The sequence below is a fragment of the Neltuma alba genome, unplaced genomic scaffold, assembly GCF_004799145.2.
Source record: "Neltuma alba isolate B1F8T4 unplaced genomic scaffold, ASM479914v2 tig00002970_pilon, whole genome shotgun sequence".
NCBI classification, from domain to species: Eukaryota; Viridiplantae; Streptophyta; class Magnoliopsida; order Fabales; family Fabaceae; genus Neltuma; species Neltuma alba.
Genome location: NW_021633086.1, coordinates 13,261 through 29,751, shown reverse-complemented (window position 1 = coordinate 29,751; position 16,491 = coordinate 13,261). Strand labels below are relative to the sequence as shown.

Here is a 16,491-nt window from a genome sequence, read left to right as displayed (position 1 = left end):
TGTGCTTTTCTGTAATTTCGGTGGGTGGTTGGAGGCTTGGAGCAGCCTTGAATGCGTTATATAACCCAGAAAAGTCCATAATTACTTGAAACTTTTCGGAAGCCTTCAGGGATATCTCCAATGGGAAACCTCATTAAAAAAACAATTAGTTCGATCGTTTAATTATTAATTTAATTAGATGCTCCTCCAATCACTAGAACGATCCATAAATCTCCTTTAACCATTCCAAGAAAATCTCCAAGCCCCTTTCCCTCTAACTCTTCTTCATCCCCAGTCTCCTTTTTGGATTCTTCCCTCCCCATAAATTGGCGTCTTTCCTTCCCTCCAGATTCTCACCCACCACCCCAAAAGGCCAAAACACACCCACTCTCTCTCTCTTCCTCTCTCTCTCTCTCTCTCCAACAGTTGCTTCGTCGTCGCCCGTGATCGTCGGTGATGGCGGAGGCGCCTGCAGCCAATGGAACCCATGACGTTGTTCTGAACGTCAACGACAAATCCAATGAAGACTCCGGAATCTCCTTCTCCGTCCCTTTCTTGCAGAAGGTACGTCCTTCTCCTTCTCTCTCTCTGAAGTCTGAAAATTTAATCTTCCCAGAACGCTAATCTATCTGGGGTTGTCGGATTTGGTTATTTACAGCTGGTGGCGGAATTCGCGGGGACATACTTTCTGATATTTGCCGGCGAAGCAGCGGTGGTGGTGGACAAGGGCTACGGCAACAAAGTAACGCTTCCTGGGATTTCCATAGTCTGGGGTCTTGTCGTTATGGTTCTTGTCTATTCCGTTGGTCACATCTCCGGGGCTCATTTCAATCCCGCTGTCACTCTTGCTTTTGCTTCTACCAAACGTTTTCCCCTCAAACAGGTCAACCACCGTACCTTACATTAATTTTTCGATTTCCCCTATGAAATGAAGTTGTTGTCTGATTCATGTAGTACATATGATTTTGATGTTGCAGGTGCCAGCTTATGTATCAGTTCAGGTTCTGGCAGCGACCCTTGCGAGTGGGACTCTGAGACTTATATTTGAAGGAAGCCGCGACCACTTCGCAGGAACATTAGTTTCTGGGACGTATCTTCAAGGTTTTGTGGTCGAGTTCATCATCACCTTCTACCTCATGTTCGTCATATCTGGTGTGGCCACAGATAACAGAGCGGTAATCTCCGAATTCTTGTTTCTTTTTCTGGTTCGTTAACTTCTCTGATAAAAGAGGTTGGCAATCTGCTTTGTCTTTGATGAAATATTAAAGAATGGAACCGAAGTTGACTAAATGTGGTTAAACATAACGTTGCTGCTTTGAATTAATCGCTTGGTGGTATGCTTGAAGCTTACATCAGAAGCGTATCAAATATGTTTTTGAATAATGTTCTATACCTTTTTTTTAAAGGTTTTTTATATGTATTGTTCTGTGATTATGAATTGTGCAGATTGGTGAGCTGGCGGGTCTCGCGGTGGGGGCAACCGTGTTGCTTAATGTCATGTTTGCTGGGTATTATCATCTTGCCCCATTTCTTATTTCCTTATAACCCACACAATCATCTTTTTTATTTATTTTCTTCAAATAATTGGGATCTCATTGCAATAGTTGACCGCAGAGAGACTCATGAAAAAGCCTCCTTTTTCTTTTTAGCAACCGCCTCTCTATTAAAGCAAGATGTGGGGTAGCTATTTGAAAAAGCTCGCAGCATTTATGTTATGATTTATGGAACGTTTTGAATCTGAAATGAAATGAGAAAATACGAGTGAGACGGTGGGTGATGGGTGGTGAGTCCTGCTGCATAGTGGGTCCTACCAACCGTTCTAGGTCTCTGTCTCTCTTAGGGAGTTAGCAGGTGTTTGGAAACAACTACTTTTTTATAAAATCAGGCAAATTTTTCTTACATATTTATTTTATACATTGTAAAAATATTTTTAAAATCAATATCTAAACACCTTTTTAGACTACAAACATGTATCTGGTGTTGCGATACTCAAAACATTACTTTTATTTAAGGTTCATAAGTATGATCAAAGTCAGACGTTTGACCAAACCTAAAAGGTCTATTTTTTCCTTGAACTTTCATTTTCTCAAACTTTGGTTTATTTATATGTGTGTTCTAACTTCTAACTTTTACCCCCTAAAATCATACCTAATTTTATATTTAATTTGGTTTTTATAAAATCCCAATCACTCTATCCCTTGTAAGTATTTATTTTTTCTCAAAATAGTCCACAGTCATCATATATGTTAAGTGTTTTGATTTTAATGCATATGAATAATAAGAGTATTTTAGTAGAAATATAACCCAGGGTTAAAATTGCACTAATTATTCTCTATGCTTTCATCATATTGATTTTAATTAGTACGTGTATTTTCTTGTGTGATAGGCCGGTGACCGGAGCGTCAATGAACCCCGCCAGGAGCTTAGGGCCGGCAATAGTGTGGCACGAATACAAAGGAATATGGGTGTACATGATAGCGCCGGTGACCGGAGCAATTTCAGGGGCATGGATTTATAACATCATAAGATACACAGACAAGCCAATAAGGGAGATCACAAAGAGTGCTTCTTTCCTCAAAGCTTCCAACCGTTGTGTTTCCTCCAAGTGATTCTGGTTATTCTGGTCACAATAAATCTTAATTTAAATCACTGTCTTTTGTTGTTTTAATTTCTTAGGTTTCAAGGGGAAATACTGTAGTCTTCTAATGTTCCTGTAGTTTTAAAAGGAGAGGAAAGGAAGGGAAAGGAGATGATGAGTCACATGTGGACTCGTTAGAGCATGTAATGTATACAAAATTATTGGACAATAATTAAGAAACTTTTTGGAAAATCTTATCCTTCCTGATTAGCATATTAAAAAATTGATAAATGCATGAACACCTCGTGACGAATAATTCGTATATTTTAGTCAAAGGTATTGATGAATATAATCATCTTGTTTTATTCATTTTCTTCTCCGTGGAATTAAAGTTGGCAACTTCACGTGTGATTTAATAATTAATAGATTGATATTCAATAAAGGCTAAAAATTAAAAATTAATTATATTCATTTTCTCATAAGTAAGATGGAAGTCACAGGGAATTTTTTTAAAAATTAAGAAACGTTGTCCTCTTTAGTGAAGTGTTTAATTTTTTTAAGTCTTTTTGTTAAATTAAATTAAATTAAATAAAAATAAAAATAGAATCGAAAACCAGGGGAAACCAATGAAAAAAATAATGGAGCATAATCTATTAAAAACAATCAAGTTCCGATCTCTGTCTTTTTAAGTGAAGTTTAGAGATAGCATGTGCATTCATTTGCTTCATTCTATTACAAAAAGACGATACATTAAAATTTTATATGTTGATACAAATTTTGACAAAATTCAGTTTAATTAAGATTAAATTTAATTTTTGAAAATAAGACACAAAAATAATCACTTTGAGGCTAATGAAATCAGGAGATGAAATTGTTTTTTATTTATAATCTTTTTGTGTGTGTAATTTCTTGTAACAAATAACTTTTAAATCCATGGATTGGTGTGAAAAGAGCTAGGTTGAATGTGAATGCATTTAAATCAGACGTGGATAGGCTGTTTCGCCCATTTGCTTTTCACGTAAAAAGAGGAATTGAACACTAAAAAAGAGGACTAGGCAGCTCGAACCGGATAAGATCGTATAAATCAAAACTTGATGATATGTAATTAGTTTGATCAAATACCACTTTGAATGTTATTATAACTTACTTTCAACTAATTCTCACAATTTAAGGAGTTGAAGTTAAGTCTGTTGAAAAAAATAGGAGTGACAAGTCATTATATATATGCTTAAATTTTTTGTCGAAATATATATGTTTAAATTGATAAAATTTTCAAATTTGCCCTTATAAAAAACTACGCATTAAAAAATATGCTATACATTTTTTTTACTGTTTTTTTTAATATGAGTAAAATTAAAAATTAGTCATTAATAACTCCTTAAATGATTTATATTTGAGACCAAAATTTTTTTTCTAAAAACAATTTATGATAAAAACTAGAGAGAAAGTTGGAGAGAATAATTTTGGATCCAACTATGACTACGCAATAATGTTAATAAAAATGATATTGATCAAACGAGCCCTTGAATCAATCAAGTCAAAGAATCAACAAACCAAAAACATAGAATGATAAAAAGAATTCTGATCCTCTTAAGTCTTCATCATAAAAGTACTTAATCATGAGGAATAAAAAAGAAAAAGAAGGACATGAATATAGTATTGGATCTCACTTCTAAACAAATAAATATTATGCTCGAGGAGCTAATTAGAAAGTTAGTTTTAAACTTAAATATAAAAATCTTAATTCATTTTATCATTCATATTTTATAATGTTTTCAAGACTTCTAATTTATAGATTAATATATAATATATAATTTAATATTGCATAAATATATTTTGAGGAGATCATGCTAATTTTTTTAAAAATTAAGGACTAGAGGAGTATTAAAGTGAGATTTATTATTTTTTTTTATCTCTCTACTTATATTAGTAAGTATTTCACGGTTACCTCTTGATGATGAGAGGATTTAAATTCCACGAAAAGCTTGCAAACAATCTCATTAAAAAAGTGCATTAGTAGTTTGTTTGGATGAGGACAAAAATTGAGAAAAAAATAAGGAAATAAAACTGAATGGATAATGTTATCAATCCTCATATTTGAATCGAGGAGAGGAGAGAAGAAAAAATATGGAGAATAAAAAGTGGTCAAACGTGACACTGATAAATTGAAAGGAAAAAAAAGCAAATGATATATGTTTAAAATTATTTTTCCAAATAAATTGGAAAAAATATATTTTTCATACTTGTAAAACTGACTCGGGGTGTGTTTGGGTGACACCCCAAACCATGGTTTGAGGACCCAAACCATGGTTTGGGAAATAATCTACCCAAACACCCCCTCCAAAAACCAAAACCATGATTTTGGGTCAAAACCATGGTTTTGACTCCAAAACTATAGTTTTGGAAAAAGCAAAATTTTTTTTTTTGGAGAAATAAGGGAGAGTGTGAGGGCCTATATGATATGTATCTTGTTATTTTTTTATAAACATATTTTTTTATAAATATATTTAATCTTATATTTTATAAATATATATACACATTAATTATTTATTAATTATATTATCTTATGTATTATTAATTATGTTGGTAAAAAACATATTATTAACAATTTTATTCCTTCAAATTAAAATATATCATAAAATCTATTTTTTCTGTAATTATCATATTAACTTATGTCTTTTTTTTAGTAATTTGTATATATAAAAAGTGCTTCTGATAACAATTATCCAAACACTCTCACTTCGCAGAATCACTTTTTTACAAAATCTATTCTTCACAGAATCTATTTTTTCCAAAATCTATTATCCAAAATCACTTTTCCAAATCACGGTTTGGTTTCATCCAAACACACCCTCGATAGGATTGGCCGATTGGGTGGGGAAGTGGTGGTGAATCTCTCTCTAAAAAAACGGCGAGGTGCAGGGGTAAAAGTGGAAGAAGAATCCCCCCGGCCCCCAACCCAAAAAAAAAAAATCTCTCTGTATTTGTGTAGCAAAGTTCGGAGAAAGGTCATGGGTTTGAGCCCTCATTTTCCCGCTCTCCTTCCCCCGTTTTACTTTTCTTTCCTTCTCCAAACATCGGATTCTCACATCTTTTCCCTGTCTTTTAATTTCTTTTCAATTTACGCGGCAAATAGAGTGATCTTTCAGGTGTGATTTGGAACAGTCAGAGTGAACAACATTCAAAAGCTGGAGTCAGTCATCTCCATCTCCATAGCCTTTGGGATTCCTCCCTCCCTATAAATTGGCCTCTCGTCCTCCCTCCTTTCTCTCACACTCATACCCACCACCCCAAAACCCCCCCCCCCTCTCTCTGGAAGTTATCTTCGTCGTCGTCTGTAATAGTCGGTGATGGCGGAGGCGTCCGCAGCCAATGGGACCCACGACGTTGTTCTGAACGTCAATGACAAGTCCAATGAAGACTCCGGCATCTCCATCTCGGTCCCTTTCTTGCAGAAGGTCCGTACTCCTTCTCTCTCTCTCAAAAGTCTCAAACTTGAATCTCCCCAAAACGCTGGCTAACCTATCTGAGGTTGTGGTATTTGATTATTTACAGTTGGTGGCAGAATTCGCGGGGACATACTTTCTGATATTTGCCGGCCAAGCAGCGGTGATGGTGAACAAGGGCTACGACAACCAAGTAACGCAACCTGGGATTTCCATTGTCTGGGGTCTTGTTGTTATGGTTCTTGCCTATTCCCTTGGTCACATTTCCGGTGCTCATTTCAATTCTTCCGTCACTATCGCTTTTGCTTCTACGAAACGTTTTCCCCTCAAACAGGTTAATCATCGCACCTTAACCTTAATTCATCGATGTCCTCTGTGAAATGAAGTTAAATTGTTGTCTGATTCATATATATGATTTTGATGTTGCAGGTACCAGCTTATGTATCGGTTCATGTTCTGGCATCGACCCTCGCGAGTGGGACTCTGAGACTTATATTTGAAGGAAGCCGCGACCAGTTCCCAGGAACATCAGTTGCTGGGACGAATCTTCAAGGTTTTGTGATCGAGTTCATCATCACCTTCTATCTCATGTTTGTCATATCTGGGGTGGCCACAGATAGCAGAGCGGTAATCTCAGAGTTCTCTTTTCTTTTTTCTGGTTTGTTAAGTAGTCTGATATGTAGATGCAGATAACAGAGGGAATGAGGTTGATAATCTGCTGTGTCTGTGGTGAAATATTAAAGAATGGAACTGAAATTGACTAAATATGGTTAAATATACTGTTTGCTTTGAATCCCTCGGTGGCATGCTTGATGAAGGTTACATCAGAAGCGTATTAAAAATTGCTTTTGAATAATATTCTGTTTTGCATTCTATTTAGAGATTTTAATATGTTCTGTGTGGTGATTCTGAATTGTCCAGATTGGTGAGCTGGCTGGTATCGCCATAGGGGCAACAGTGTTGCTGAATGTTATGTTTGCCGGGTATTAGAATCTTATCCCATTTCCTAATATTCCACGCAATCATCTTTTTGGCTTCAAATTGATATCTCATTACGTATTTGACCACAAAGAGATTCATGAGAAAAAGCTTCGTTTTTTCTGATGATGATTCATGAAAGGTTTTGGATTATCTGTTGCCATCCCTTGATGCAACAAGAAAAGACGATGGGGACGGTGGGGGCCCCCCTGGGTCCCACCCCACCTTTTCGGTCTCTCTCTCTCTGGACGACAAATTTGTTTGTGCGTGTGTATGGACTGATTTGCCCTTCATTAATTTTATACCTTGTGTCCCATAAATAGGCTTTAAATTTGTTAATTTTATAAGCTTTATTTTGCATTTTTCTAACCATATAATGTATTTTTTAAAATTTGTCCTTAATTTATTCTCCCTTCTCTGCTACTCTTATTAAATTTTTTCATACATTCTTTTTCATCTTTTTCTTATCTGTTATGATGATCATTTAAAAATGAAAATATATTTCTTTTTTTATTGCTTTTAATTGATTTCTTATCATACACAAATTGTTTATTTAAAGTTTATAATAGGGACAGGAGGGATTAAGGTTTCTTAGTTTGACCAAAGTCATACATTTGGCCACAAATTATTTGTTTGGGGTCTAAAATGATATCACCCTGATCTTTAATATAAGAGCTAGTTTGATATTTAACTAAGTTTTAAATATAAGATCTCAATCTATTTTGTCTATCATATTTATCTACTTTTTAAAGTAGTTTTTAGAGTAGTTGCACATATTAAATGTTTCATCAAATGATAATTCTAGTTAATACCCATGATCAGTAAGGCTATTCTATAAAGGATAACACATATTTATTACAAATAACTAACTTAATAAACTTTTTTAGTCCATTCAAATTAGTGAACTAAATTTTATATTAAGGACATAAATTAGTCTAATGCAGATTTATAAATTCTTAACACCCATCAAACAATCCTATATGTAATGGGCATGGTATTCATTTTACTATGTCTGTTTGATTGACAGGCCGGTGACCGGGGCATCAATGAACCCGGCAAGAAGCTTAGGGCCGGCGATAGTGTGGCACCAATACAAAGGAATATGGGTGTACATGACGGCGCCGGTGGCCGGAGCAGTGGCGGGTGCATGGGTGTACAACATGATAAGGTACACCGACAAGCCAATAGGAGAGATCACAAAGATGGCCTCTTTTGTCAAAGCTTCAAACCGTTGTGGTTCCTCAAAGTGATTTTGATCATTTGGTTGATAATAGGTCCTCAAATCACTGCTTTTGTTGTTAATAGTCTTGTAATTAAAAGTTGTACGTAGATACAAGATTATTAGAAAATAATTAGGAAACTTTTGGGGAAAATCTTATCCTTTCTTATTCTATACTCCTCTGTCGTTTATAGGACATAGAATAAATTTTTTTTATCCTATTTATAAAATAGAGAGATAAATTTTTCATATGAATATATATTTCATTCTTTAGGTTGACATTATTTTTATAAAATATAATGTATATTAAATAAGAATAAAGTTAAAAAATTATTAAATTTTAAAAGAGAATTAAGTTGTGTGCATTTTAAAGGAGGTATGGATAAGGTTGTTTGCCCATTCATTTTTCACGTAAAAAGAGGAATTGAACACCCAAAAAGTGGAATTGGCAGCTCAAAGTAAATAAGATCATATAATAATGCGTAGTGGATAAAATGTTTTTTTTTTCGTTTTTATTTCTTGTCTAAATTAAAATTTAATGATCTGTTAGTTTGATTTCAGACGGAATGTTTGATCCAACGAGGGCTCTACAATGTTAATGAAAATTATACTTATCAATCAAACATTCAAACCTGCCCTTGAATCAATCAAGTCAAAGAATCAACAAACTTGAAAAAAAAAACGATAGAATGATGAAAATAACTTAGATCCTCTAATGCTTTCATCATAGAAGTACTTAATCATGATGAATAAATAAGAAAAAGAAGGGATAGACTTTGTCATCCTCTAATGCTTTCTTCATAGAAATAATTCGTCATGATGAAATAAATAGGAAAAAGAAGGGATAGGAATTATCATTGTATTGAAAATCAAACCGGACTGATAAAGTAGAATAGCAAACCAAGCGGGTCCAATCAAGTGCTTGTGAACTGAGAAATTTTAACCTAAGGTGATCTGGAGTAATCCGGATCATTTCAAGAGCAACCCAGTTAACCTAACTAGTTTGATTTGTTAAGCTTGTTGCTTATTATTATTATTATTATTATTTTAAAAAAAGATGTTTTGATGGAAAAGAAATAACGTCATTCTCGATGTTTTTTTAAGCTATTGATAATTATTAGTTTAATAATTAAGTGATTGTGAATAGGAATATTTGTTATCATATATCTATTTTGATATTTTGTTAGGATAAATATTTCGTGATTTTGGTAATATAATACATTAATACTATGACATCAATTTGTTAAAAAAATTGTAAGGAAGGCTAGAAAGAAATTATAAGTATATGATTACTTTTTAATGAATTGATATTTAGTCATTGGATAGCATGATAAAAATTTAAATTATTTTTAAAATTTTTTATTTATCATCAGTTTGACTCTTAGACTAACTCTAACCTGATCTACTAACAGTTATTCTATTAGCCCGACCAGTTGAGAGGTGGGTCTGGTTTTTGCTTTTTAGTACATTGCAAATAATAAAAGTCATATTTATTAAGTTTTCTATCTCTCTGTTGGTTAATATTAGGAAGTACTAGTATTCATGGATACGAATTAGTGATGAGAGGATTCAAATCTTACAAAAAAATCACTGAAGGCTGTGCACTAAATGCATAACCGTGAGAGTAAAATTCAAACACGGCGTGAGTCATGTGAATTTGTGGGGATGGATGAACTTGTATTAAATGATGAATACTATTTTGCTTTTAACAGTTGATGAGTTAAGAGTTGACTAATTCAAGTCAGGGTTTAACACCGCAACTTTAGATGATGAAAAGCGAAGGATCCGCGTCATAGACGAAAAGGATGTTGATGGCGGCAGCTTAATTAAAACGCGTCAGCTTCGAATAAAGCACATAAAGTAGGAAAAGATACACGTCACGGGTTGCCGTAATATTCTTGTGCCGTTTCTATTATTAGAATTTAGATCCTCCCTCCTTCCTTCCCCCCCCCCCTTCCTTTTTTCAATTTTTTTTTAATTTTCCTCTCGTTCGATTCTTACTATTGGATTACAAATTAAATGGCTGGCCTTTAATCAAATTCATTCATTGATTTCTTTATTTTAATAGTTTATAGATATACTACTTCTGTTCCTTAATATGAGAGTTTATTTAATTTTTATTTTGATCTTAAATATAAGACTCTAATTCACCTTGTCTCTGATATTTATTCGTTTTTTCTCAAGGTAGTCCTTATCATAGTAATAGTAATTCTAAACAATATACATGATTAGTGAGGATATTTTAGGAAAAACAACACATCTTTATTCAAAATAACTAACATTACTAATTTTTTTAATCTACTCAAATTAATCAACTAGCTTTTATATTAAAAAGCGGAAGTAGTATACTAGTCAGGTCAAATTTTAACATTTCAGATTTATTTATGTTATAATAGCTTCATACTGTTTTCTGGGGATTACATTCAGCAAGTAGAATTGCTGTATGCAAGCCTCAGAAACTAACAATCTGCAACAGAAGAGAGAGAACAAGTTAACCCATATCATTCAAAATAATTGCTTTATACTTGGCCGTTCAGTTTTTGATTCAAAAGCAAGGACAAGATGAGGAGTTAAAATGAAAGGAAGGAATGAGGAAAGAATTCAAATACATTGGAAACAAACGAAAATCATTTGTATCAGCAAGGAACTATGTTTGCTATACACCAGTAACTTAAGAAAGTGATCCAAAAATATCTAACACTAAAAACGTCTTCAGTAACACACCACTCGTTTCCAAACGCTACACGGTACATAACATGCAAACATTTTTCATCAAAATATACTTTTCAAGTAAAAATTTTGTAATTGATCAATTTTTATGTCTAAAAAGCTTTATTAGCACATGAACGCATAAGTTAAAAATTCCATAATAGCTTCTACACGACACTAAAGAATGAAAAGAAGGTTCCATTTCTGACATTTATACATTACATGACCAAAAAATTCTTGTGTGGTGTGGTGTACATACATGCATATGTCTAGATTTGATTTGAACGTGCGACTCGTGGATAGATCATATTGAAACTTGTCATGTACACTAGAATTTATTATACATAACCTGCAGTACACATGTACAGATTGATTGGAAAAGAATTTAATGAAAAAATGGGCAAGAGAAAGCAGGTAGTACCTATCCACTTCCTGCCGGAGGATTGTTTTGGGCAGTTGTTCTAGGAGGAGAACCACCCCTTCGTCTTATTCTGGGAAAAATTATAGGCCTACAGCACAATAAAAGCAAGAGTACCTCAAAAATGAATGCTACCATTGTGATCCATATGAATATGCTCATCTTCCATTGCCACATAATCCTCTTCAGAAAGGGAAGTTCTGACTCCAGAATTAGATATGCATCATATAGTTCAGGAATGCCGGCACCAGGTCGATATTCTGCTCGATGCTCCAGAGTCACTTTTAAGCAAGAAGTAGGCAAATCATTCTTCTCAATGAAACCTCTTATCTTCACATTCAGACTCTGAGTTTCTGATATGCGCCCAGTAAGAACAGGAGCCATCTTGAGAAAAGTCAACACTAGGCGGACAGGCTCACTTTTGAATCTTAACATGGCTGGCTGGCTTGAGCTAGAAATGGTTTTCCCATTCAAAGATAGAAAATCTACCCTCACCTTTAAAAGAACAGAAATCAAATAAGACAGTTAAACGCAAGCACAATGAAGCAACGAACTATAATCATCCAACTATGATATACATTATGAATAAACAGCAAGCTTTTAGTCAGCACAAAGTTACTGCTGAAAAAATAAATTTATTTCTAAGAGATTTGAACAGTAGCACAAAGTCAAAATTGGAAACATATAGATTCTGACAAAAGTCGATTCAGGTGTTGTTCGTTTGACAAATACACCAATCACCAACACCTCACCAACACAGAGTCAACCATAGGAGACAAAACAGACAGGGTGAAACATCCAAGAGCTTGAAAAGATGTAAACAAACACCCACATGAACTGTTGTAATCTATAACTAGCACAATCTTCATGGAAGAGTATAAAGCTTCGAACATGGAAGAGATATCCTAAGAAGAACCCACCTCTCTATTTGAATTTAATAACTAGACAAGGGCACTTCAAATTGCCTCTAAACCACTTCACTCCTTTCAAATGAGTTCAATGGCTATACTGAGCCGTGATTATATGGAAACTTTGAGCTCCATACAAATTAAAGTATAGGACTCAGTCAAAAAATATTTTAAGACCATATAAAATTTGTCTATTAACAACACGGAATCATGGATAGAGATCGAAATAATTCAGAGTTAAAATCCAGAATGCAGACCAGAATCCCTTGGAGCTTCCACACAAGTGGCTACAAATAGCATATGAGCCACATCATAGCTCCCCATTACTCCACATCACTGTAAAATGTCTCTTTGAAATTAATCATCATTTGCGGTAGTTATTTACCAACTATAAAGCCATTCATTCCCTATCAAATAAGATGTCTTTCCAAAGGTTATCCTCATTGCTTACGATCACCAATTATGCGATTTTTCAATGTTGAGCATGTCGCCACCCTGGTTCTCCCTTCTCACCCCCCATCCTCAACTAGAATATGCCTTTTCTAGAACAGGAGGACTTTGCTATCATTTTACTAAACCAAAGACTTTCCTTGAATTAGCCTATAGATCCAAAAGGAGAAGCAAACTCATTATCTGCTATTAAAAAAGACACACACACATTGTCCAATAATATACAGCCTGAAGACATGATCAGAATTGAAACCCTAGCACCCCTTGTCCAGCAATGCTATTTGTAACTTCAGTGATGAACGCACAGGCTATAAGGACAAACAGACACATTACTTACTGTTTTAGCTTAGCACAATAACACTGCTGTTCCCCTTCCACAACAAATTTTCCCCTTCGGTTCTTAACTATGTTCCATAATAAATTAACTAGTTTACTACAGGTAAGAAGCCGAACATTATCACTATTAAAAAAAAAAAAAAAAGGTTTTTCAAAAGAAGTCTAAGTAGAAATTAGCCCCTTTCTCCGTCCCTCCTCCAGATTAGAACCAGTAAATCTTAAGAATGGCGAGGTAAAATGATGGGGAAAATTGCAGAAAAGTTCAGCGTGAACCACATTTTGTTATACTGAATTAAATAAGACAGTTACCTGGAATATCCCAAGATTTCTGTTGTATTCAGACTCTGGCACTACTAATGAAACAGTGACCTGTACTTTGTGTCTAGGAGGTATAACTCGTGCCTCCATCCGGTTACCAGCTTCAACGTTATTCTCAGAGTCTACACCACTGCCAATGCCGGTGCATGACATTAATGGCACATAAGCAACAGGTGTCTGCTTTGTATAGTCGAAATTCAAAATTTCTTTCTTATGAATTGGCTTCTCCAAAAAGAACTTCATCATAAACCCACTAGTTACAAGGGATGAAACCAGCAGACTGACCAAAACGATACAAACATAGATTGACCACAAGAGGCCCCACCCATACCGTAAGGCAAGGTTCCCAATTGGCTTGCCATTCCCAATAACTCCATGAATTGGTGGACCAACCCAACCCCAAAAACCATCCGACGCTCTGGTCAAAATCCTCATTAAAAGTCCCTTGGCCATTCTTATTGTTCGGAATGGATTGATAAAAAGCATACAAGAATGATATAGAAACAACAAAGGATAAGTTGTAAACGTAACGAACAAATGGATTTGAAACCCAATAGCCTTAATCACTAATCCTGCTATAAATTCGAGAAAATTCGGTGACGAGATACCCGCTTCATCGTCCGACTCATCTGTATCATCAACTGCATGACAAACCGGTGACGATATGCTCGCTTCCGCCCCCAAGGCAGTGTCATCACCGACTGGACAACAATTCGGTGACGAGATGCCCGCTTCTGCACCTGAGCCAGCTATAGCATTAACTGTATCATCATTTTCAGGAGCAGCTGTTATGGTTGATTCTTTATCCTTCTCTTCCCTCGGCTCATTTGTAGACGTAGAGGACTCGGCTTGTTCTTGGATTGGATCGCACTTCTCAACCACACTCTCATTCACAGTTTCATCCAAATTTGCAGGATTTTTAAAACTTTGCTGCTTAATGAAGCTCAACCTGGCCTTATTGATCGCATCGCTCTCGCAGCCGATGGAAGAATTTCTCCGACCAAATGACCCCCGGCGACTTGGACGGCGTCGTATTTTGTCCGCCAAAGAAGGTTGCCAATGTCGAGAATCGTACGAAATGGACTGGGGGTCAGAGATAGCGGAAGCGGAGGCGGAAGTAGATGATTCCGGCGAGTCCTGGCCCGAGGGCCACTCATCGAGGGCGTCGAAGAATACGACGTCGCGGTCGTCCTCATGGATCGGATCAGGAGGGTCCATTGAATTGAAGATGGCAATCAGAATCGGAGATTTGGCTAGGGTTTGTCAAGTTCCCAACTGGTTCTATTGTGAGCATCAATCAAATTCGTTGGAAAAAGGAATAAAAAATGTGTTGTTCGTCAGCCGATGAATTGAGGGCAGGGCAATCGTTTCATGAGTGCTCTGTATCATCAAAAGATTGCATTTAAAGACAAGAATCATATTTTTTTAAAAAATTGCAAATATATAATCATCAATATATTGCCCTTTCCATGCTTAACATAGAAACCACTTAATTAACTTAAATAGATTAAAAAGTTGAAAAGTTATTAATTATTAATATATGTGATATATTTTTCTTAAAATATTCATGTATAACATTATATTATATATTAGATAAAATAAATTGAGATATTATCAAATCTAACACTTAACTAACTTAGAAGGAGTAATATATGAATATGTCAATATTCATTCAAAACATTTTTTTAATCAGGATCATATAAATGCAATTTCTTTATTATTTTCTTATTAAAAACAATCATATTTAAGGTACTATCAAATACTAAATGTGAATATCTTTTTTAAGTAAGGATTGATTCATCACATTTTGAGAGAGTAGTTTTTTCTATTAGGCTTAATCCTGTTAGTGCTTTCCTGGTATTATTATACCTCATGCTTTTTTTCTCCTCTAATCTATAAAATTCTTTAATGTAAGATGATGCTTGGAAATGCACATTGAATTTTGTGGGTGTTCCTATCTCTTTGTGCAAGTTATGAGCCACCGTCACTCTCATGCTTCTGAGTTTCAATGTTGGATCAATTTGTACTGGTGTCTTCAAATCATACAACGACATCATAATTTCTTTGTTTTTCTTTAGAAATGTCCAGGATCGATTTTTCATCTTAAGCCGTGGATTTTGGTTACTTCAAGGTCTAATGGTTGCTGCGTTTGAATGGGAACCAGGCATGCCAATTTGAATTGGTTTGGACCAAACTAAAATACTTTTTTAAAATAATTTTAATAATTTTTTCTTCTTTTAAGCATAAAACAATGTAATATTTATTTATTTTAATTGTAAATGTTTTTATTTTTAATTTATTATACTCTACTTCCTTTGCCAACTATTATACTTTGCCATTAACAATATTTTTATTTTATGTATTACATATTCAAAAGCAAAAGAAATTAAATCTATATTGTTTAGATTTTTATTGAAGAACTGAAAAATTGGATAGTTAAACAAGTAAAAAATAAAAATTTAAATATTATGACATTATATATATATATATATATATATATATATATATATATGGATAAAACGTTCAACCACTCAAGAACCAAGCAAAGGCATGAAGAGGTTTTTTTTTTTTGGATAGATACAAGTATTATCTTATTAGAGGTAATTATATTTGAGGTGTTGTTGGATACTAAATTTAAACACTTTTTTAAGTAGATATTCAAACCAACGTGACCTTGTGAAGCATCAACTAATTTTGCTAAATCCAACTTCCATTGGCTAATCATTTTCAGTTTTTTTATACACACAGGTATCTTTCTACTGAAAGCAATTCAGTTTGAGGTACTGTGAAGTTTTAAATACTACCTCCGGTCCTAATTATAAGACCCAGTTGACTTATTTGAAAAGATTAAGAAAGTAAGTTAAGTTAGTTATTTGTAATAAATAAGTATTACCATTCCTAAAATATCCTTGTTAATTAAGTGTATTGGTTAGAACTATCATTATTAGAAGGATTATCTTGGAAAAAAATACATAAATATGAGAGATAAAATGGATTGAGATCTTATAATTAGGACCAAATAAAAAGTCAAATGGGATGTTATATTAAGGACCGGAGGTAGTATTAGCATCTTTCCCAACAAAACTTTATCTTCATTTTTTTGTACTAATTTTATCTTGATTTGTACGTTATAAGACTTTTTTGTTTTTTGG

The 16,491-nt window shown here is 34.3% G+C and overlaps 3 protein-coding genes across 3 annotated transcripts; 2 read left to right on the top strand and 1 right to left on the bottom strand.

The window, feature by feature from the left end:
* Positions 1 to 363: 363 nt before the first annotated feature.
* LOC114739912 (nodulin-26) lies at positions 364 to 2,809 on the top strand. The gene is made up of 5 exons (XM_028928017.1): positions 364 to 543; positions 638 to 862; positions 957 to 1,154; positions 1,426 to 1,487; positions 2,366 to 2,809. Exons 1-5 carry the CDS (start codon positions 436 to 438, stop codon positions 2,586 to 2,588), a joined length of 816 nt encoding a protein of 271 aa, XP_028783850.1. The 5' UTR covers positions 364 to 435; the 3' UTR covers positions 2,589 to 2,809.
* Positions 2,810 to 5,907: 3,098 nt separating this feature from the next.
* LOC114739913 (nodulin-26-like) lies at positions 5,908 to 8,449 on the top strand. The gene is made up of 5 exons (XM_028928018.1): positions 5,908 to 6,015; positions 6,113 to 6,337; positions 6,433 to 6,630; positions 6,925 to 6,986; positions 8,009 to 8,449. Exons 1-5 carry the CDS (start codon positions 5,908 to 5,910, stop codon positions 8,229 to 8,231), a joined length of 816 nt encoding a protein of 271 aa, XP_028783851.1. The 3' UTR covers positions 8,232 to 8,449.
* A 2,639-nt stretch (positions 8,450 to 11,088) lies between these two features.
* On the bottom strand, positions 11,089 to 14,557 carry LOC114739911 (seipin-2-like). The gene is made up of 2 exons (XM_028928016.1): positions 13,331 to 14,557; positions 11,089 to 11,822 (listed from the first exon to the last, which is right to left on the bottom strand). The coding sequence occupies exons 1-2, from the start codon at positions 14,555 to 14,557 to the stop codon at positions 11,331 to 11,333; spliced, it is 1,719 nt and encodes a 572-aa protein (XP_028783849.1). The 3' UTR covers positions 11,089 to 11,330.
* Positions 14,558 to 16,491: the final 1,934 nt, after the last annotated feature.

Coding starts and splice junctions, on each gene's coding strand:
- LOC114739912 (XM_028928017.1), top strand. CDS start 436: ATGGCGGAGGCGCCTGCAGCCAATGGAACCCATGACGTTGTTCTGAAC. Junction 863..956: donor AACGTTTTCCCCTCAAACAG/GTCAACCACCGT, acceptor TTGATGTTGCAG/GTGCCAGCTTATGTATCAGT. Junction 1,155..1,425: donor TGGCCACAGATAACAGAGCG/GTAATCTCCGAA, acceptor TGAATTGTGCAG/ATTGGTGAGCTGGCGGGTCT.
- LOC114739913 (XM_028928018.1), top strand. CDS start 5,908: ATGGCGGAGGCGTCCGCAGCCAATGGGACCCACGACGTTGTTCTGAAC. Junction 6,016..6,112: donor CGGTCCCTTTCTTGCAGAAG/GTCCGTACTCCT, acceptor GATTATTTACAG/TTGGTGGCAGAATTCGCGGG. Junction 6,987..8,008: donor CTGAATGTTATGTTTGCCGG/GTATTAGAATCT, acceptor TTTGATTGACAG/GCCGGTGACCGGGGCATCAA.
- LOC114739911 (XM_028928016.1), bottom strand. CDS start 14,557: ATGGACCCTCCTGATCCGATCCATGAGGACGACCGCGACGTCGTATTC. Junction 11,823..13,330: donor GAAATCTTGGGATATTCCAG/GTAACTGTCTTA, acceptor GTTCTTTTAAAG/GTGAGGGTAGATTTTCTATC.